Source organism: Armigeres subalbatus, chromosome 1 (assembly GCF_024139115.2).
Source record: "Armigeres subalbatus isolate Guangzhou_Male chromosome 1, GZ_Asu_2, whole genome shotgun sequence".
Taxonomy (NCBI): domain Eukaryota; kingdom Metazoa; phylum Arthropoda; class Insecta; order Diptera; family Culicidae; genus Armigeres; species Armigeres subalbatus.
This window is the reverse complement of record NC_085139.1, coordinates 63,967,867-63,991,694: the sequence shown is the minus strand read 5'-3', so window position 1 is coordinate 63,991,694 and position 23,828 is coordinate 63,967,867. Positions and strand designations below refer to the sequence as shown.

Genomic DNA, 23,828 nt, shown 5'->3' with positions numbered 1-23,828 from the left:
ATTATTTAGAATTTCCACGGAAGAGTCTATGGATTATCTTCAAAAAATACTTTGGATTTTCAAAGAATAAATCTTTAGAATTCTCAAGGTTCGTTTTTTTAATTTGCACCATAAATTCTTCCAAAATTTCATGGGAAATTCATTCTTCTTCGGAAAGTCATTTTGATTTCTTTGTAGGTTCAGCTAAACATTGCTTTAAATCTTTACCATGCAAAGAAGCACAAGAAATGATTTAAAAATTTTAAGGAATTTTCACATCAGAAAATCTTTAAAATTTTGATTTAATTTTCTAAGAAATTCCTATTGGAATTGCTTCTAAAGTACAACCTTCACAAGTACTACAAAAGTGCAATTTTTTTCGTTATTTCCACTTGGAAAAACATCGAAATATCCTCGGGAAATTCATTATTGGTGTTTTAGATGAACTTTTTTTCGATTTTCTACTGGAAAATCTTAGGAATTTCCATCGGAAATATTTTGGTATACTTCAAATAATTTCTTTTGGAAATTAAAAAACTGCTAAAAATTTCTAAGATTTTTTTTGAAAAACGAAAAAAATTTCCATTGGAAATTTAGAAGAATTTCCTTTGAAGATTCATTAAATTTGCCCAGGATTTTGAAAAAAATCTTTAGAGATTCTGTAAAAAAAGTAAGCTGGATTTTTTTTTCTAATTTATGCCGGAAGTTCTTCGGAATTTGATGTTTATTGGAATTTTCATGCATTTAGGATCCTTCTACGGATTCTTCTAGTTCTTCAAAATTTCTACCGAACCTTTTTTAGGAACTTTTCCACAGAATTTCGAAAAAAAAATCGTTGAAATACTGAAGATTTTTCCGTGGAGACTCCGAAGAATTTCTTCTAACTATTCTGAAGGGTTTCCCTTGCAACTCCAGAATAATTATTCTTGAAAATTAGGAAGATCTTGGAATTTAAAATTCATCCAAGCAATACATGTAGGCAATTATTAAGGATTAAGAAGCCTAGTTCTTATGATATTGAATAATTAGGCTAATTGATCGAAAAATTTAATAATGCACCTAATTAGAACATTTAGGTGCATTTTAAAATTTTTCGATCAATAATGCACAAAATTCTAGTAGTGCGTATGAAAAAGGTTATGACATAGAGAAGTTTGCATTTAAAAAATCAACATGAAATTCTAAATAAAATGCTTTTTAAATTCATAAAAGGGTCTTAGAACTAAGAAGAGTCCGGCGATATGAAAAAAAAAGTGGCAGTGTTCCAGAAAAAACACTCCAATTCCTAAAACAATCTAGGGTAATAAATAGTGTTATAATAACGATTGAAATTGAATTCAAAAACAAATCTCAACCCTTTCAGGACGGATGGGTAATATATGCCCAGCGTTTTAGATTGGCTATTAAATCACAAAAGAGAGCTAGACCACCATTTTCTTCAGTAAAATTGTTCATCTAGATATTGCTTTTAAAAAAAAATATGGGAGCTCAAATTTGACTGACCCTGAAAACTCAGTTATCCGAAACTTTGGGAAGATTTCGATTCTAAGAACATGCAAATGAAGTTGAAATGTTTGAATCATTCTGAACACTCAGATAAGATGGGTCATCCTGAACGTTAAGCCAGTGATTGCTCTCAAGTTCAGCCCACGACTTCTCGGGTGATCAATCATGACATTTGTAATGTCCTCATCATCGGTATGTACCCAATCCGATGAAATAAGCATATGATCCTAATTTCCATTAACATGAGATCTAAGAGACAAGGTACCCAAAATTATCTTGAGTCAACATCAAGCTGCACAATGACTATGCCTTTTTTGTAGGGCCTTAGAAGCACTGGGTTCACGGACTTGAATGAATAGGAGTTCAAACATTACGACTTCCAGGACGTTTTTTAAAACCTAAAAGTTTTGTATAACCCAAGTCGAGTCAAGTACGAACCACTGAAGACGACCTTACTGTTGAGGTCGAAATACGTATCTGTCAAGGTACAATCAAGTGGTGGAATTAAATGGGAAGGTACAAACTCGTCTTATGACAAGTAAAGACATTCCATTAAAAAGCTCAACATAATTTTTTTAATCAAAAAGTCTGTAGTAGCTTGTACAAATAACAATTGCCATATCAACCCAATGGACCTAATGAGATATTATATCATACATCATTCATAATTTGATTAATTGGATAAATCGAATGATCCGAACTCCAAAATGATAATTGATCTATAATACATTCATTCTTCTATGAGTCCACCATTGACTGAAGCATATTCGAGATATGGAATAGAAGTTCCTTGGGAAATTATTCGAAAGACATCAGAGTGAACGAAAAAATTTGTTTAGTATGGCATAATTGGATTCCACGAGTCAATATCAAAATAAAATTTCAATAAAGAATTAGAAATTTTGAGAGATGAGCCAGCTCTAGATTATTTATTAGAGAAAAAATAGAATCTTCGAAATAATGAAAATTTATAATTTCCATGCTGGGTTTTAGTTTGATTTTGAATCAGTTGAAATTGTCCATCTTCAAAATTGATCGGATTAACCATATGTTTTAGTTACATAGGTTTTTTTTTAATTTTTGTGCTTGAAAAAAAACCACGTGGTCAAAGGGGGGGGGAGGGGGGGTCTGCCAAATGACCACGATAGACCACGGGGGGGGAGGGGGGGGGTTGAAAATCTTCAAAAATATGACCACGTGGTTTCTGGATGGCCCCTTGCTGGAAAGCGAAAGATGGGACAGTGACTTTTTCACTTCCACTTCTGGAAAGTTTAACGGTTCAAAAGTTTTCCGGTGTGGATTGACACTTTTCCGTATTGTCGGTTCCGGTCGGATGGTGAGGAAATTGACGAGTGCTTGAAGAGTTGAATGACATGACTTTCAAGAACAGTTTTTCAACAGGGAAGTGATTAAAAATCGCTTTTGTGTTGGAAGCGATGGTTAAGGCGGCTGTTGGAGCCTTGAATATCATCTGTTTGCTTCCGGCTTACTCGATGCCGCCCTCAAACTGCTTTGAGGAACTTTCTAATGTTCTTTTATAGTTCGAGAATAATGTTTAATCTAATAACTTGTGGGTATTTAAATGCTCAATTACTATATTTTTACTTAGGGCATAGGAGAGTCCTCCCCTTCTCAGAGTAAGCTCATCATACAATTAGTGACGCCATAAGCTAAACATTACTTTGCATCCAGACCAGCTGACGCACATCGCACAGAACGGGGTATTCCATTCCGTGCCATTGTTGGCATTTTGTATAGAAAAGCACTCTGGCATTTTCTTTACCACCCACTATCAGTACCCCTATTTACCGTGATGTTGTCACTTGGCGTGCACTTATTTATTTGACATCGTCTATTTATCTTTCCATATCGCAATGCAGTTACACCCCCTGCTCCGCCCTATTCATCCATACCATGATGAGTTTATTTTTACAATCAGTGCACTTTGGCATGAGTATCGAATTACTTTTCCATTACTTACCTCAACTCCATCCAATCGCTTTGCCGCAAAACGATGCAGTGATGCGGTGTCGTTTTGCTTTATTTTCCTTTTACCCTTAAGAAAGGAGATGCGCGAAAAGATGATTTTTCTTACATATGATTCTGTGTAATGTTCATATTTCAATATGTAAACTATATATGAAACCAAACTACGAATATGGCTTTGAAAATTCATTACATTGTTCAACTGATTTACGTTTCATTTGTTGATTACTGCTAAACAAATTACAACAGTTCAAAGTTCCTTTTAACGACAAGGTTTTTTATCCAAGAATCAAAGCATCAGAGACGCGCTTCACACTATCGCCTATAGCTCTTTGATTTACTTTATAGACATGATCAATTTTCCATTCCTACCTCATCCTTTTGCCACTAAGGAAATAAAGCTCGAATTGATTGCGAGTTTGGATTTTTCACCATGTGCTTCTGGCACTATTCAAAACTGTTTTTTTTCCTCTTTTTGCTGGTGGGACGTTGATGATCGCATCGGAATTTGCTGTGAACGAAACTCAAACAAGCAAAGAGAATCTCATCAAATTTCAATTCCGTTGCTGGTAACGTCTGTCGTCGGGTGGTATCACACGTTATGTTAGCTAGTGCTTGAATACATATATGCATATCCGAAAGTATTTTCCAAAAGGAGTTGGACGAGCTTTTCGTTTTCCCCTGCTAGTAGTTAGGGTTACTTTATCGTTGTTTACACTTCAGATTCTCAAATGAATTTTTATACAATCTAGAAAAAGATTTCAAAAATCTGTCAATAAACGAAACACAGTTTTATTAGAAAAGTGAGGGCCAAGCGATTGCAACGAATCTCAATCATAGACAATTATGTCCCTATCCGATTTTCAAAGTCACGATCAGTTCCAATATTACCTATAGTCACCCTGTAAAGAAGATGCAGCTCGCTAGATGATGTCTGCTCCCTTGCGGATACGGTTCTTACTTTTTTTTTTCACCACTGGCAGATGGAAATATGATTCAAATGTGATTGTGTCTGAGCGAATGTGCTCACCGGAAGCTGCTTACATGCATAACTATAAATTGGTTCAAAGGATGCTGTAAGACTTTTATACCTTCCGGCAGATAAGAGCTAGTAGCTACGTCCAAAATTTAGTTGAATTCATTAAATTTGTTAATCTAAATTTTAAACCAAAGCTTATTTTATCTAGCGCTTTGCCATCTATCGAATGCCCAGAAATCCTATAATCACTTCAAACAAAGAAGTATTGAGAAGCCTAAAATATCAATCGAATCCCAGTATTTTCATGAAACTGGCTAGTTCCAAGGGGTGACCGGTTGTTTTTTAATATCCTTATATGTTCACGTTCAAAACGGTTAATCCTGAAAGACTGAAAGCCAAAACTTCAAACGTCGCCACCCTAGTCGAATCCATTAAGAATTTTATATGTATTACAATTCCAATCAATATTTATTGATAAAGTGTTTTTTTTTTTTTCATTTCAAGACATTGTCTTGTACACAATAGTGCTGTCTAGTGAGCAGCTCGAAGTTGTTCCCGTCCTGCTCGTTCCTTTTTGTTAACTAATGGACATGATAAGGATGGGAACAACTTCGAGCTACTTCAAGCTGCTCATTGGACAGCATTGATATGTATGGCGATCAGTAAAACAAAGCCTATTTAATCCTGCCGTCCACAACCCGCTCAGTGTATGAAGGGCTGCGCTGTGGACAACAGATCGAAAGGATGGAAAAATGGATTTTTTTTTTATAATTTCCATGAAAATTTCTGAATTCTCAAAAGAAATTCTTGTGCACTTTCAAGAAATAAACTCATGGAGGTGTTCAGATCAAGCTAGTTCGGACGTGTATTGCTTTTCGGTCGCGTGTTTTCCAAGTTTCGGCTGGCGATTCGGCTGGTAGTCAGCCTTTTAGTGCATTTTCAGCCAAAAAGTTGCCTGCCATTTTTTAGCGTCCGGCGAGTGAGTCTTAGCAGATCAGTCCGAGGTGACCGGAGATCCGGTAACAAGTCCGTTAAATTTTTCCTTTTTTTTCTTTTGAAGAGTGAACATTCCTACCAGACTAGCTCGGTGGTCTAGTGGCTATCGCTTCTGCCTTATAAGTACGAGGTTGTGGGTTCAATTCCAGGCTCGTCCCTTTCCTACTTTGTATTTCTATCTTAGTTCTTTCTGTGTTTCACGCTATACCAAAACGATTCCTACTGTTATAACCTTCCACACAATCCCAAAACCTCCCGTGGCACCTATGAGGGCTCGTAGAGTTCTCTGCATCTTTCTTAAATAGGTGTCCAACAAACCATCCTTCCCATTCCTCAGCATTCGCAAGGACGTGGCCAGGACAGATCTCGACTATTGGAGAGTACATTGCTTCCATCTAATAGTTAGTGTCCCAAATCAATATCTGTGGTAAAAGATGAAAGTGATGCTACTCTCGTACAATAGTCTTGGCTTGTACCACCTACAACTTTGTGCGAACTGCAAAATGCTAATGACACATTCCAGCGTAACGCGACACCATGAGGAGCCGACTTTCAGAGAGAAATTAGGTCTGCTTTCGAAAATTAGCCTCGGGGACATATGATTAAACAGGTGTAAAATTATCCTCACTAAATTTCCTTTCTGATAGAATATTCATTTTGAGATTTTTCGCTTTGAATATGATAAATATAGATCGCTGCATTTCGTAACGCGACACCATAGCTGAATTGCACTTTTTCGCATTTTGAAATGCAATTGCGTTTTTCAGCTCTGGTATACGGTTTGGAGTCTCGATTTATTCTAAGCATTTCTCGTATACATCAACAGAAATAAGGCTGTGAATTAAAATCGCAGGAAAAAACGGAACTTATAATGAAAATAACTGAATTGATATGAACACCGCCGCGTTACGCTGATCGACAAACAGTTTCCTGCAAATGGTGTCGCGTTACGCAAACGTGTTTATCGTTGATAGAATACGTAATTTCAGCCGATTTTGATGCGACATGTTATATTCGACACAGAATATTATCACATTATCTATCGTTGAATGTAGTTCGAGTTGGTGGTTACGATCCGGAGTTTCAGTTATTAAAGTTTGAGGGACTAACCGGCACAAATATAGAACTGAACCAATTCCATTCCTATCACATATTCTGTTTTAGAAACAAATTAAATGGTAATGGGTTTTCCTATTTTTATATTAGTCACACCCAAGTATGACCCGGATCGGTTTTTAAGTACGTGGTCAGACGATCGATCCCCCTAGAAGTGAGTTTTTTTACACTGAAAAGTTCTATATTGCCTTTTTTCTACGTTAACCATTTTGAAAGGTGATGATGGCCCAAGAAGCTCAACAATGTTGAAGAGTCCTCTTTTTTTGTTGTTTTTTATTCTACGTTTCTACTGGAACGTTGTCTGTTTTCAACTTTTTATTTATTTCCGAAAAGATTGGAATACGTCTCATGTCTCAACCATTATCACAAGAACGTATGCGTCGTGCCCTGAGTGCACTACTTTTAACAACATTTTCAATCTTTAAGCCCCAAACGCAATACAACGGAACGGCAACGGAAACGGCAAATTTGACAGAAAATATATGGGATATATTATATAAATATATGTCAAATTTTCCGTTTCCGTCGCCGTTCCGTTGTATTGCGTTTGGGGCTTTACGCTTTACGTCATCAACACTACTCAGAAAATAAATACTCAATTTTGAAAATAGTGTTTATATCCTGGTGTAAAATAATTGTCTTATTCTTTTATATTCATTCAGGTTAAAGCGAAGTTCATTAGGATGCCTGATATAATATGTCTTTATTAACGAACCAGCCCAATGCTGGTTCATCTCGATTATCATAAAATGGAAATATTTTTAATTTTTAATTTTTCAATTTATCACTCAGCAACTCTCTGTTAGCATTTTTCGATAGGCCCTTATTCTTGCATTGGTTTGGTGAAGTTTTTTGCCAGACGCAATTCATTATATTTTCGACTACCGGTGACCAACACTCTTAAATTATTTCACCGATATTGACTGTCTCTGTTAAAGTTCTTAAGATGAAATATCAACTAAATTGACGTATGTTCACGGCATCTTTTTTGAGCGCTGACGTACTCGGCTGTGACGATCTTGGTCAAAGCATAAAAAATGCCGAGCTAGTGAGAGCGAACGAAAGGAAAATTAACTAAAATATCAAAAATCATCAAATTAAATGGAGAAAAGAAAACACGAGTCTTTCGGTTCCTCAAAGCTAAAAATATATTTAAAAATCAAGATAAAACTTGTATTAAAAACATAAATGCGGCTCCGCAACGCTTCACGTCAGATGAGCCTTTCAAATTAATGAACCATTGAAAAAAATATAATCATACTTGGCATCCACAAACAAGGAAACCGTGTTCGTCAGCAAACTGTTAGTTACGTTTATTCATATGAGTGGCATGGTGATATTGCGTGGAAAAGAGAGAGGATTAAAAAAGCCTCACAATTTATTCGAAAAAAAAAACTCAGTTTCACGTGACTTATTAACGGACGACCCCAAAGGGGTCACCAAACACCAAACATTTGTAATTTCCCACCACTCGACTCCGTAACATTTTTGTATGGTAACCTATTTTTTGTAGTATGGAGAGTTACCAAATGACACACCCCGTTACACCCCCAATTTTGTTACGCTATTCATGTACAAGCCCTAAATTACTTGAAAGAAACCATTGTGATACTGTATCAATAAACCGAAAGCATTTTATCCCTTATTACAGAAGCACATTCAATTCGCGTAACGCGACACCATATTTTTGTACCTAGTGTAACTTCATGGAAAATGCTTCGATTTTGGATCTTAATACACGAAAAGAAAGCTCTTGACGAGTACTAATAGAATCCGAAATATTACTTTTCCAATGTTTGTACTTTTTGTCTAGTATTGATTATACCACTATTTTCGTAACGCGACACCATTTCAATGTCACTGTTTTTAAAGTACAAATATTTCATGTAAACTAAAATTTTGGAAGCAATACAATGTGCACACAAAAAGATCATTAAAATCTGTATTTAATTACTTATTCATCAATACATTTTCACCCAAATAGGTGCGATAGAGCACATTTGTAAAAAAAATGATTAGGGAGTCTTTTTTTTATACTAAAAGTCTGCTACTTTAATTGGCTATTAAACAATGTTCCGAAAACATTTTTCAGTGGAAGAAATGTTTTTCTTGTAATTCAATATGTATGTTTTCCTGTCCTACAGATATTGGATCCTAATTTTTAGTTTGAAATTTTGGTCCCATGGTGTAGAAGTGCGTGGATTGTGTCTAATGCTAATGCTAATGAAGAGTGAACATTCCTACCGACTCTCGAGTTCAGTGTGCTGCCGTGTAGGAGCACACATCACATCAGTGCGTTGGTGTTGTCGATTCGTCTTGCTTGGTTAGTGCGTTACCGTTCCACGCGTTTCAAAATAAGGAGTATTCGGTTCATGAACATTTAAAGAACAAAAATATAAATAAAATAGATATTACTATATACTCTTTCGACAGCCGGCTGGCAAGAGTTTTAGTTATAAACACATAAATAACATATGTAATGGGTCGAGTTGTCAGCTTGAGACAAACGTCCATGACCTACCTAACCCTACCCATCCACAAACTCCATAGATCTTATGAGGGCGTCGCCAAGCTGGAGGCCTCTCCCTAAGTAAATTCTGCATCAACATTTCCTTCTCTATCCTTAGTTTCGGTAAAGAGGGGCGTGACCGGGAGTAGTAATGCTCAAGCTTTTGCCATTTTTATCTTAGATTGAAATCAAGGATTACTCCCCATCTTGATTTTTGATGGCAATCTGGATAAGGCTTTCAAAAGAAACATGAATATCACTTGTGTCTAATCTACTAAGTATTCCGTAACAACGCTAACGCTAACTTTCAAAGTTGTTTTGTATGTATCCAAAAATTGCTTTTGAATATTCCCCCGAATATTCTTTTAATTTCCAATTGTTTTTTTTTTTATTTTTTCATTTAAACTTTCAAGAGAAACTCGCTTAAATTATCATGAGACAAGGGCTTCCATTCCCGGAAACGATTTCCCGGGAATTCATTTTTCCCGGGATTCCCGATTCCCGGGATTCCCGATTCCCGGGATTTATGTATCAGTTTCCCGAATTTCGCAGGAAATGAACATACTAAAAGATTTTATAATTGGTCGATCCTAGACCATTGCAGGAACTGGCGGAACCTTCGGATGAAGGTGGCCTCGACGAGTGATAGCTCAACCTCGGAAGAAAATTATTTCGGTAACTCTTTGGCCTTGAAAAAGACCGTTTGGATTTCGGCTGGCTTGGAGAAGGGAAAAACAACACGATTTTAAATCCGCGATGTTTATTGCACAAAAGTGTGGACTGTAATGACAATGCTTGCTTAGGGCATCTATATTTATAGCTGAAATCCTTCTCTTCCGCTTCTCATCTGGACGGTGATTGGTTGCCGCTCTGGGATTGGCGCGAACCAATAAGCGCACTGCTGTCAGCGACGCCGTCATGATGCTGTGTTGCCGTTGTTGTGGAGGGAAAACTTCGCCTAGACCATCGCCGGCCGGCGAACGCAGCTGCCATGCACCACACACACACATTTGCACTTTGGATTTGATGTTCGAAAAGGGATTTGGGAATATGGGCCTTGATGGATGGTAAAGTTTTATTTTCGCAATGTTGGTTGCGAACAATAATAATCGCCTTATTTTTTTTAATTTCATGAAAACGGTTTTTGGGGTATCAATAACATTTTTTACTATCATCATCTCACTATTTATTTCACTTTTGAAGTTTAAGAATTTAAGTTACAACTGAAAATGTTACAGAATCATACGGTGCATTCCAACACGTGTTGAAGAGAGGCAAGACAAAGAACCAGTTTGTATCTATCGTTCGTTTATTCAGTAGAAAAAAAAAGAAAAAAGAAAAAAAAATTGAAAATTTAGTGTCTGTGGTGAAACAGCAGAGCTATCAATGTTCGCAGATACTGAGGCAATAGCAGTAACCGCTTCGGCAGGTTTGTCCTATTATTGTCAAAGGTTTTTTAAGACCTTCAATCCTTTTTGATTCAATTCCTGAACAGACTCATATTCCGCAGACTCGTTTGTATTTTGAGATATTTCTGAAATATTTCATTTGAATATTTTATAATATTGGTGGGCTAACAGATCTTGATGTAAAAACAGATTGTATGTCTTTAGTATGCGATCATTACAACTGTCTTACAACAAATACTCGCAAAACTTTTGTAATTTGATGCGTTTTAGGTGCTGTTCGGCATTTCAAGCAAAGTTTGACTGAAAAAAATGTTATAGTCAGGATCATTAAAGTACGACAATCAAGCACTCGCCTTAAAGCCCTTTTTTTATTTCGAATGGAAGAATTCTCATTTCAAATATTCCATCTGCTTTGAATACAAAACGTGTTCATCATTTGAGGACAAAATAGCAAGCCTCCCTTATATCGAATGTATATTTTCAAAACCATATTTTACGACAACATTATTATTATTTCATTTCCCGTTTCCCGTGAAGTTGATTCCCGGGAAAAATGGAAGCCCTACATAAGACTGAAGATCAGGGTTCGTACTTTTCCTTTCGAAGAGACGAAAACAAGCGATTTTCGGATCGGAGGAGAATCTTTTTTCGGAGTTTTTAGTGAATAACATCTTTCTCCCATCCCTCTTTTCTCTAGAGCGAACCTAGAAGATAAACGAAAATCGTGCCTACTTGATGAATTTCTTTTTTCATTTTATCACTTTTACGCCTCACTCACTTTTCACGAAAATTTTCGGTAAGCAATTACAAAAATTTTATGACCGCAACGGGATTCGAACCTAGAACATCAACAAAAATGGCGATAGCATGCGGTCACTATAGCCATACCACCACATTGACTGCATGTAGGGATTAGGTTTTTTTGTTCCATAAATGCTACTCGTTTCGCAATTAGTGATGGCACGAAAAGGAAGAAAGGAGTGAGAAAACGAGCAAATCAACTTTTCGCGGCACTGGTAGTGAGGGAGAAATGGTTATCTCTCATCACACCTTTTTTCTTTTCCCGCAAACCGATTTCTCGGCGAAAATCAGCGTGAGGGAGCAATCTCTGTTCGTGAGAATGAGTGAGAATTACGATCCCTGGAAGATCCTATTTGGATTTCCACATGAATTGCTATTGAATTTTTATGAAAAATTCTCTCAAATTTTGGCCAGAATCCCTGCAATAACTCTACTATTTAAGAAATTTTGGGAAACTCCTTAAAACTAAGACTGCTAGACGAAGAGCATTTCTCAAAGCTTGCTCTACAGTTGTCCTCAACAGGAAATTTATTAGACTTAAAATTGTATAATTTGAAGCTTGATCCTCTTAGAATTTGGCCGCACGAAATTATACATTTCTTTGCCGATATTTTTTGCACAGTAGAACGGCCAACTTAATTTGCCATTTTTTCACACCACTTCTCAATATAAGATGGTTTTCTGATTGTTTTGCACCATTTCTCAAGTTTCCCTATGATAATTGGCTAATATTTTTCATTGGGACAAAAATTTGGGCATTTTGGTGGGTTGATAGTTTTTTCAATAACGTCATTATCATTCGGTGCATACCATTCCATTACAACCCGTCTGTAATGGCAGTTTGTTAAGTCAGGCCAAAGCAACACCGGACAGTCGCGTGATTTAATGGATGGCAAAAATCGCTTCTGAAGACACTCCTTCTTGTATATTTGCCCATTTATGGTCGCTCCAGTGATGAAAACTCTAGTTTTCTTTCCACCACTGCAGATGCTTTGACATACCATTAATTTGTGGGCAATCTTGCCTGCATATTCATATTTGAATTTTCCTGGGGCATTACCCTTCCGTTTGGCAAGGTAAAATATGTGTCCCGGGAATTGAAAGTCAATTTTAATATTAATTTCATTGCCCATCAGAACTTGCTCGACCAGCGATGTTTGGCAACTAGGTTCTGTTTCAGGGTCCTGTTGGGACGTTACAGACATCATACGACTTGAAACCTTCGCGCCGACAGATTATTTGAGCTGTGCTGTACGGCGTAGTGAACCTTTTCGCTAAATCACGCAAGGAAATCCCAAAATGGTACCGAACTGCTCTGCAGTCTTTCACTTGTAGTTTCTGGTCGTATGTTCCGTTTCTACGATTGTTTTGTTCTTCGCGATCCAGCAATAGTGTTTCCCGAAAACGTTTGACAGTTTTTACAGTCAATTTCGCTAATTTTAGATACTTTGAAATCAATCCTTCTTCTTCTTCTTCTTCTTCTTCTTCTTATTGGCATTACTTCCCCACACTGGGACAGAGCCGCCTCACAGCTTAGTGTTCATTAAGCACTTCCACAGTTATGAACTGCGAGGTTTCTAAGCCAAGTTACCATTTTTGCATTCGTATATCATAAGGCTAGCACGATGATACTTTTATGCCCAATCCGAAAATTGCCTAGACCGGCACCGGGAATCGAACCCAGCCACCCTCAGCATGGTCTTGCTTTGTAGCCGCGCGTCTTACCGCATGGCTAAGGAGGGCCCCAATCATTCCTCCTGACCATGTTAGATTTCCAACGTTAGTGTGCGAAGTTTGTTTTTCATTTTCGATAACTTTTGAACGTGATCATCAATACTGAGGAAACTTTCACCACAGACCACAGAAACTGTCTGTGCTTTCACCATAAATTAAACAAACCTTCCGCAACGATGTGATGTATTTTACTTCTCGGTACGGCCACCAGAGGCGCTGCAGTAATTGGAAAGAAACGGCTAAATACTAAGTGGATGGAGCTTTAACATTTATTTAAATATTTGAATGTTTAAATCTTATTTAAGTTATCGACATAATTAAAGTCTAAGCTTTTGAATCACATATATCAGCGGTTCTCAACCTGAAGTACATGTACTCATGGGCAAGGATGTTAACGATCATTCAGTAATTTGCGTTCGATCATTTAGTAGTTTATCAATAACACATTACAGAAGCTGAATTTCAAAATATGTTGTATGGTGGACTTCTAGTGCGAAGGTTTTTCTACAACTTTGCCTAATGGTTTGTTATTAGAATTCAACTAATAACGGAGTTAGAGCGCAAGTTGCAGTAACTTAAACTAAATGATTGGAATTTTGTTATCATTTAGTCTAAGTTACTGAAACTATAGCTATCACTCCGTTACTAGTGGAATTCAATCAACGAACCTTTTGACAGAGTTTTAGAAAAACCTTCGCACTAGAAGTCCACCATACAACATATTTTGAAATTCAGCTTTTGGAATGAGTAATTGACAAACAACTAAATGTTCGAACGCAAATTACTGAATGATCGTTAACATCCTTGCTCATGGGGGTACCTTTGCTGGTCCCATGAGTTGTCTCGGACAAAAATGCGTAATTGCGGATGTACTACAATTCAAATAAATACTTTTGATGATTGTATAATATTTTATTCTTAAACTTTGTATTGGCGATCAGTATATCAAAGCCTCTTGAATCCTACCCACCCCAACCAGCACAGTGTGTGAAGGGCTGTGGGACAAAAGATCAAAAGGACAAAACGTCGAGTGACTGAAATCTATGTTCGGAAGACTCCATATTAGAGGTATGAATGCTTTTTACAAATACGACTCGATACAATCGGCAACGACCTAGGCGACGAATAAGGGATTACGATTGGAAGCTTGGAACATGGAACTGCAAGTCGCTAGGTTTTCCAGGTTGCGACAGGATAATCTACGATGAATTACATCCCCGCAACTTCGATGTCGTAGCGCTGCAGGAAATCTGCTGGACAGGACAGAAAGTGTGAAAAAGCGGTCATCGGGCGGCTACCTTCTACCAAAGCTGTGGCACCACCAACGAGCTGGGAACCGGCTTCATAGTGCTGGGAAAGATGCGCCAACGCGTGATTGGGTGGCAGCCAATCAACGTAAGGATGTGCAAGCTGAGGATAAAAGGCCGTTTCTTTAACTATAGCATCATCAACGTGCAGTGCACACACGAAGGAAGGCCCGACGACGAGAAAGAATCGTTCCATGCATAGCTGGAGCAGACATACGATGAATGCCCACTGCGAGACGTCAAAATCGTCATCGGTGACATGAACGCTTAGGTAGGGAGGGAGGAAAAATATAAACCGGCCGGACCAATAGATTGCATTCCGTATCGAACGATAACGGCCAACGATGCATAAACTTTGCAGCCTCCCGCGGCATGGTAGTCCGAAGCACCTTCTTTCCCCGCAAAAATATCCACAAGGCCACATGGAGATCACCTAACCAAGAAACGGATAACCAAATCGACCACGTTCTAATCGACGGTAAATTCTTCTCCGACATCACGAACGTACGCACTTACCACAGTGCGAATATTGAATCCGACCACTACCTCGTTGCAGTATGTCTGCGCTCAAAACTCTCGACGGTGTACAGCACGCGTCGGAGTCATCCGCCGCGGCTAAACATTGGGCGGCTACGAGACAGTAGACTAGCCCAAGGATACGCGCAGCAGCTGGAAGTGGCACTCCCAACGGAAGAGCAGCTAGGCGCAGCATCTCTTGAAGATGGCTGGAAAGATATTCGATCCGCCATTGGAAGCACCGCAACCGCTGCACTAGGCACGGTGGCTCCGGATCAGAGAAACGACTGATATGACGGCGAATGTGAGCAGTTCGTGGAAGAGAAGAAGAAGACCGCGAAGAGACGGAGCAACTGTACCGCGCTAATAACACACGAAAATTCTATGAGAAGTTAAACCGTTCACGTAAGGGCCACGTTGCACAGCCCGATATGTGTAAGGACATAAACCGGAACCTTCTTACAAACGAGCGTGAGGTGATCCAAAGGTGGCGGCAGCACTACGAAGAACACCTGAATGACGATGTGGCGGACGAAGATGGCGGTATGGTGATGGACCTGGGAGAACGCGCGCAGGACATAATCTTACCGGCTCCGAATCTCCAGGAAATCCAGGAGGAAATTGGCCGGCTAAAGAACAACAAAGCCCCTGGGGTTGACCAACTACCAGGAGAGCTATTTAAACACGGTGGTGAGACACTGGCTAGAGCGCTGCACTGGGTCATTACCAAGGTTTGGGAGGAGGAAGTTTTGCCGCAGGAGTGGATGGAAGGTGTTGTGTGTCCCATCTACAGAAAGGGCGATAAGCTGGATTGTAGCAACTACCGCGCAATCACATTGCTGAACGCCGCCTACAAGGTACTCTCCCAAATTTTATGCCGTCGACTAGCACCAATTGCAAGGGAGTTCGTGGGGCAGTACCAGGCGGGTTTCATGTGCGATCGCTCCACCACGGACCAGGTGTTCGCCATTCGCCAAGTACTGCATAAATGCCGCGAACGTGCCCACACATCATCTATTCATCGACTTCAAAGCCGCATATGATACAATCGATCGGGACCAGCTATGGCAGCTAATGCACGAACACGGATTTCCGGATAAACTGACACGGTTGATCAAAGCGACGATGGATCGGGTGATGTTCGGCTCGAGTTTCAGGGGCATTCTTGAGTCCCTTCGAAACCCGCAGAGGGTTATGGCAAGGTGATAGTCTTTCGTCTCTGCTATTCAACATCGCTTTGAAAGGGGTTATACGAAGAGCAGGGATTAACACGAGTGGTACAATTTTCACGAAGTCCGACCAGCTATTTGGCTTCGCCGACGACATAGACATCATGGCACGTAACTTTAAAAAGATGGAGGAAGCCTACATCAGACTGAAGAGGGAAGCCAAGCGGATCAGACTAGAAATCAACACGTCGAAGACGAAGTACATGATAGAAAGAGGTTCAAGAGAAGACAATGAGAGAGACTCACCTCGAGTTTGCATCGGTGGTGAACAAATGGTGGTGGTAGAAGAATTTGTGTACTCAGTGGTGACTGCCGAAAATGACACCAGCAGAGAAATTCGGAGACACATAGTTGCTGGAAATACGTACTTTGGTCTCCGCGAAACGCTCCGATCGAATAGAGTTCGCCGCCGTACCAAACTGACAATCTACAAAACGCTCATTAGACCGGTAGTCCTCTACGGATACGAGACCTGGACGATGCTCGTGGAGGACCAACGCGCACTCGGAGTTTTCGAAAGGAAAGTGCTGCGTACCATCTATGGTGGGGTGCAGATGGCGGACGGTACGTGGAGGAGGCGAATGAACCACGAGTTGCATGAGCTGCTGGGAGAACCATCCATCGTTCACACCGCGAAAATCGGACGACTGCGGTGGGCCGGGCACGTAGCCAGAATGTCGGACAGTAACCCAGTTAAAATGGTTCGTGACAACGATCCGACGGGCACAAGAAGGCGAGGTGCGCAGCGGGCAAGGTTGATCGATCAGGTAGAAGTTGACTTGCGGACCCTGCGTAGACTGCGTGGTTGGCGACGTGTAGTATTTTTGTTGAGTTTTTTTTTTTAATTCACACAGAAAATTCTTCATAGTTCTAGAAGAATGCTACTGGTAGAATGGGTGTGCGAAAAATGTTACTTTTTGTTACGAGGGGGAGGGAGTGGGTGAAAAGCTCGGATTTCTGCGTTACGTAATTTGAAAATGCACGGCTACAAAGTAAGACCATACTGAAAGTGGCTGGGTTCGATTCCCGGTCCGGTCTAAGACATTTTTAGGTTGGAAATTTTCTCCACTTCCCTGGGCATAAATGTATCATCGTGTTGGCTTCATGATATACGAATACAAAAATGGTAACTTGGCTTAGAAAGGCGAAACAAATTGAATGCGGGCGGAGACCATGGAGATTCAACGAGGATTGCGCGGTGTAGCTGTGATTGTCGAACTTATTTTCCTCTCCTTATCCTACATTGACTGTGATCAGCATCGTTTTAATTAAAAGAGCTGCTATCAAACCAATTACGAAAGCTATGAAAACAAAATATTTGCTCTAAAAATCGATTAATTCTGTCTTTTGGTGTCAAAATTTTTGTTATTTAGAAATGATTATATGTCAAATGGTCATGGTTTTCTTAAAACTTGAACTTCTGCCAAAATCGGCTTTCCCCTCTGATATAAATCGGAACGGTGGGTGCAGTTGGCTACTACAAACGTAAAATCATAAACAACCCACAGGCAAGCTGACGGTCATTACCAATCGCGGAAAACTGGATATCTCTTCAACTTAATAACGCACGAGAAAGGCACAAACATCGCTAGATGGATTAGTGAAAATATTATCTTTAATGTGTTGAATTTTAATGCGTTTTAAGACTCAAATTTTCATTAGTCCTTTATAATGAATCATAAATTGATTTTAGATAATATCTCAACACGCAAACCGACAAAAATCTGAATAATTTGTATGATTTCTTATTACCCTAGCCCTGAACTACATGGTGGTGAATATACAAAGTTGCGGTAATTATTAATTAGCTGCAATTTTATTTAGCTGCAACACAAAGTTTCTGTTTTCTTTTTGCAGTCATTTAGCGAGCGTGAATTTCCTACTTTTCATATGATTTTTTTTTTCGCAACACTCAAATAGATTGATTTAAATTTTGACTGTCTCACTTCCCTATGCTAAACAATATTTGCTTTTTAATTATTCCTATGAAAACGGAAATCAATTTGTAGGTATTCGGACTATACACACGTAGTTAACATCGAGGAAGATTAACCCAACAGCTTATGAGAAGATAAAAGTCAACATTAAATCAATCCACCTTTACACTTTCTTTTATTTTTTTATGATATTTTCATGTAATCAACTTAGTTTTGATCACCATTTAGCGACTCATCTCTAATTTACGGACTTGATATACAAAATAACCCATTTTTGTATGGTACTCCGAAAATTAGTTCTGGTCAAAACATGTTTTAAACGAGTCCGAATTTTAATAAAACATGATGTTATCATCGCTCGGTGTAGCAAATTATCTTACCGACAAGGTGCTTTTTATGACGGAACCGTGTATTATTTTGTACAACTACCCCACCCCTAGAAGTGTAGATGATTCCAATCACCCAGAAGTACGCGAAGTCTTAAACTCCTATTTTCTCCATTCCTCTTTCCACAGGAAGTGGCGGTCCTTCCGTAACGAGCTGTACCGGTAGCGAGGTCGACAAACAGGTTGGCCTGTGGGAACGACGGGTCAAGGGTCTCCGGCGGATGATACTGGGCTGGGATCAAACCAAACCACCCGATCTGCCCAACCGAATAGACATTGACGTTGCCGGGTGCACGTCAGTCAGCCTGCGGCTATACGAACCCCTCGAAGGTGCCATATCAACCAAATTCAAAGGTAGGTCCAGCACGTGCACCTGGGAGGTGGGCAACAACGAACCATTATTACAACTTTAATCTTTCGATTCAGTGCAATGGTCTTCCCGATCGGACTTCAGCAACGTGGTCGGCGAACGGGAGGTTAACGAGTGGACAAGCTTCCACGGGTGCATGGGTGCAGTGTGCAATCTGAACGAACTGATCCAAGGTCGGAGGTACTTCTTTCGTGCTTCGGCTGGCAACATCAAAGGCTGGGGACCGTACAAGCTGTCCACGCCAAACTGTGTAGTGCCCTCTAGTGAGTACTATTTTAAAATGCTAATAAAGCGATTAAGAAAATGAGCCTAATTTTCTCCTCCTGCCACAGGTTGGCGCGATGTGGATAACCGTGAAAACCGTTTCGTCGGCAAGCAGCGTAACCTGGACGACCTGTTCAACGCAGTTCGGCTAGCACGACCGGAAGATGCTTCCGAAATCGCCCTGGACGCCGCGGCGCCAGCTAAACGAGCCATCAAAAAGAAAACCACCATCAAGCAACTCTTTTCGGCGGCGTCAAAATTTCAAAAAAATCTCAAACGGTAGTTAGCCATTATCCATCCATTGCAATGCTTCTTGATTTAGAGGCACTATAAATCATGGGGGCTGTAACCGTGTTATTGTCTTTACCCTACAGGGGCATCTACCTGGCTTGTGTGCTGTACCACGAGGACAAACTGCTGCTCACCAACGAGGACTTTGTGCCGGTGATAGAGATTGATGAAACGTTCACCAGCAACCTGCACACCGATTTCTACTGGCTGATGAAGGTGAGTCGAGTCTGCTATTGTTCGTTGTTTTTCCAAGCCGCGTGTTTTCGGGGCCCACACACTCCGTTGTGGTGGCTGGGAATGTGGCACCCACTCTCGCAGGGTATGCAAAATATATGTGCATAAATTTGCACTGCTCTCCAGCCGGGCCCGCCGGATCTGTGTTGATCCACAGAAGACAGACATCCAACATGTAGATAAATAGTATGTGGGGAATCCCGAAGGTCATCGTGAAAAAGCTTTGTATTCATTAAGGACTTCCACACACTGTGGAAGGGTTTCGGTAGCCGTGCATATCACCGCTGAGCTACGAAAAACACCACCATCTTTGAATTGCTATGCCGATATTAGTGAGAAATATAGTTTTATATAGATTAAAATAATAACACAAACAAATTGAAATTTTCCATAAAAAATAAGGAAATTGCCAATTGTCAACAAAACAAAAATAAATGCAGCCAGTTATTTTTAACACGGATGGGTTTTAGTCGATTAGGACCTTTAGCGTCAATGAAACTATGATTTAATCCCATGAAGATATTTGCAAAAATCAAAGAAAATTCAGCTGGTATACAAAAGGCTCCAAAAGTTCAGGTTAAGCAAAAAATTAATGAATACTACTCGTGTAAAAAAATATTGTCCATTGGGTGTAAGCAATTTTAAAAGCAGAAAAGAAGAATTTTTCATAAAGAAATCAAAATGTTCCACGAAAAAAATACAAAATTTCCATAAATAAATCAATATTAGCAATAAACATTTACAAAACTATCTACAAAATATTTTTTTTAACAAAAAATTACAAAACTTTCCAAAAAAAATCAATAAAGATAAAAAAATGAATTGCACAATATAAAAAAGCAATAAAACTGTGCATTTTTCCATAGATGACCCCTTCTTTAAAAGCGAATAATTTTATTGCTCTTTTGTATTTTTTATGGAAATTTTCTTATTTCTTTATTGCTCTTTATTAATTATATTGTAGAAAATTTTCATATTTTATGAAAAAAAAAATTTCATTAAAAATTATGTATTTAGGAAAATTTTGAATTTTTTTGTGGCACATTTTGATTTCTTTATGGAAAAATCTTCTTTTATAATTGCAATTTTTGCTTTTGAAAGTGCTTATTTATTTTTGTTTTGTGGAAAATTCACAATTGTTTTTGGAAATTTCGCATTATTGGAAATTTTATATTTATTTTTTGCTCATACCCTAATTTCTTTGTTGACAATTTCCTTTTTTTTTTTCATGGAAAATATTAAATTCTCCATGGAAATTTTATTTTGCTGCCGTTTCATATAGGGTTAGTGCTCCTGGACTTCATCTCACAGCTCCGATATTCATCCTACAAAAAAAAAATAACTGAATAGAATGATTTGATTCTTATTTTTGTGATTTTCACAGCATGTTGGCAAAAAGAAGGAACAAAATGGTGTTGTATTTCTTTGTTTCGCGATGAGACGGAAAAGATCCCCTACCACTGATTATGCATCATTTTGCTTGGCAGTGCAAATATTTGCATCATCTTTATTACAATTTAACATTGTTTTTTTATGAATAGGATGTATGTTCTCTGTGGTTGGTTGAAACTATCACACTATAAGGACATTGTTTTGGGAGATACATTATAATTTTCCACAGTTTGTTTTTTATGGCATCGCGTTCATTTTTTTTCACTCTAGAACAATGAACAACATGTCTTTACAATTACAAGCGTATTTTTCAATTTATTTGTTTATGTTGAAATGTTTTTTTCCATCTTTTGTTTATTTGGAAGACTCATTTTCCGTGAAACGTTACGCAGCCGAAATCAAGTTTAATAATACATTTCTTGATTCTTATACATAGTGTTAGTTTTGGGGAACCGAAAAACTCGCGGTTTGGGCGAGGTTAGGGAATACAATAATACAGTAGGAAAGGAAAGAATTTTAGGGTTCTTAATAATTACGATGCTGATGTTCACAAAGTTGACATTCCTCGTGATGTTTCACATCTATAACGGGACAAACAAAAAATTTTTGGGAGACAACGACGAGAGGAAGACATACGGAAGGGATTAACGACAGAAATTGAAATGTACAACAAAGGGAAGACATTCGTAATGGGATACGACAGATAAGGGGATGGGCAAACTATGATTACAGTCTTACATCCGCAACTTTTTAAAAAAATGTGGACCAGGGACATGTACTCGAGATAAAGGCCCGACAACACTTCCCTAATAGGCTTTGGTTGTTTTCCTCGGACCCGGAGATTTTCAGTTAGTGCAGATTTGGGGCAACGATGCTCCTCGCATGCCCACACGACCTGATCGATATCCTGATAATCCTTGCCGCAAACACAGAGATTTCCTTCCGCGAGCCACTCTCTGAATAGATGTACATTTAAAGTGTAGTGATTGGACGTTAGATGACACATGGTTCGAATGAAGTCTCGTCCCATATTCATCATTTTGAACCATGGACGCTTCGACACTTGCGGACGAATTGAATACAGCCATCTACCCAACTCCTCATCTTTCCATTTCTGTTGCCAGCTGTTCAAGGTTTCCTGACGAACTGAAGGTGAAGGTGATTTTCCGATTGTAAATATCACCTTCGATAGCGCCCACCTTTGCCAAAGCGTCCGCTTTCTCATTTCCCGGGATCGACCAATGAGAAGGGACCCAAGCCATGGTGATTGTGAATAACCGTTTTGATAAAACACTCAAAGCTTTCCTTATCCCGTTTAAAAGATACGCTGAGTTTCATTGAACGAACAGCCTCCAATGAACTTAGACTATCGGTGAAGATGAAGAAGTGGTCAGGCGATTCCCACAATGTTCCCGTGATCGTTCGCATGAAATTGATTCGTTTCTGGCATTTTTGTGTCAGATACACAATGTGCTTGTTTGCGTCGGAAATGGTTTGTGGTTTGCTAAATCACAAGACGCGTCTCGAAGACCATCGGAAAATGGTTTGTGGTTTGCTAAATCACAAGACGCGTCTCGAAGACCGTCGGAAAATGGTTTGTGGTTTGCTTAATCACAAGATGCGTCTCGAAGACCATCGGAAAATGGTTTATGGTTTGCTAAATCACAAGACGCGTCTCGAAGACCGTCGGAAAACGGTTTGTGGTTTGCTAAATCAGAAGACGCGTCTCGAAGACCGTCTGAAAATGGTTTGTGGTTTGCTAAATCACAAGACGCGTCTCGAAGACCGTCGGAAATGGTTAGTGGTTTTCTAAATCACAAGACGCGTCTCGAAGACCGTCGGAAAATGGTTTGTGGTTTGCTAAATCATAAGACGCGTCTCGAAGACCATCGGAAAATGGTTTGTGGTTTGCTTAATCACAAGATGCGTCTCGAAGACCATCGGAAAATGGTTTGTGGTTTGCTAAATCATAAAACGCGTCTCGAAGACCATCGGAAAATGGTTTATGGTTTGCTAATAACAAGACACGTCTCGAAGACCGTCGGAAATGGTTTGTGGTTTGCTAAATCACAAGAGGCGTCTCGAAGACCGTCGGAAAATGGTTTGTGGTTTGCAAAATCACAAGACGCGTCTCGAACCATCGGAAAATGGTTTATGGTTTGCTAAATCACAAGACGCGTCTCTAAGACCGTCGGAAAACGGTTTGTGGTTTGCTAAATCAGAAGACGCGTCTCGAAGACCGTCTGAAAATGGTTTGTGGTTTGCTAAATCACAAGACGCGTCTCGAAAACCGTCGGAAATGGTTTGTGGTTTTCTCAATCACAAGACGCGTCTCGAAGACCGTCGGAAAATGGTTTGTGGTTTGCTTAATCACAAGATGCGTCTGGAAGACCATCGGAAAATGGTTTGTGGTTTGCTAAATCATAAGACGCGTCTCGAAGACCGTCGGAAAATGGTTTGTGGTTTGCTAAATCACAAGACGCGTCTCGAAGACCGTCGGAAATGGTTAGTGGTTTTCTAAATCACAAGACGCGTCTCGAAGACCGTCGGAAAATGGTTTGTGGTTTGCTAAATCATAAGACGCGTCTCGAAGACCATCGGAAAATGGTTTGTGGTTTGCTTAATCACAAGATGCGTCTCGAAGACCATCGGAAAATGGTTTGTGGTTTGCTAAATCATAAAACGCGTCTCGAAGACCATCGGAAAATGGTTTATGGTTTGCTAATAACAAGACACGTCTCGAAGACCGTCGGAAATGGTTTGTGGTTTGCTAAATCACAAGAGGCGTCTCGAAGACCGTCGGAAAATGGTTTGTGGTTTGCAAAATCACAAGACGCGTCTCGAACCATCGGAAAATGGTTTATGGTTTGCTAAATCACAAGACGCG

General features: G+C 39.4%; 1 protein-coding gene across 5 annotated transcripts in view; it reads left to right on the top strand.

The window, feature by feature from the left end:
• The window catches only part of LOC134226463 (ankyrin repeat and fibronectin type-III domain-containing protein 1), a 668,421-nt gene that overhangs the window by 621,694 nt on the left and 22,899 nt on the right, over window positions 1-23,828 (top strand). For all 5 annotated transcript variants that reach the window (XM_062707258.1, XM_062707283.1, XM_062707292.1 and 2 more), the window contains 4 exons: window positions 18,520-18,744; window positions 18,817-19,023; window positions 19,093-19,303; window positions 19,399-19,531. In XM_062707258.1, the coding sequence (XP_062563242.1) occupies window positions 18,520-18,744; window positions 18,817-19,023; window positions 19,093-19,303; window positions 19,399-19,531 (776 nt within the window). The remainder of the gene's footprint in view (window positions 1-18,519; window positions 18,745-18,816; window positions 19,024-19,092; window positions 19,304-19,398; window positions 19,532-23,828) is intronic.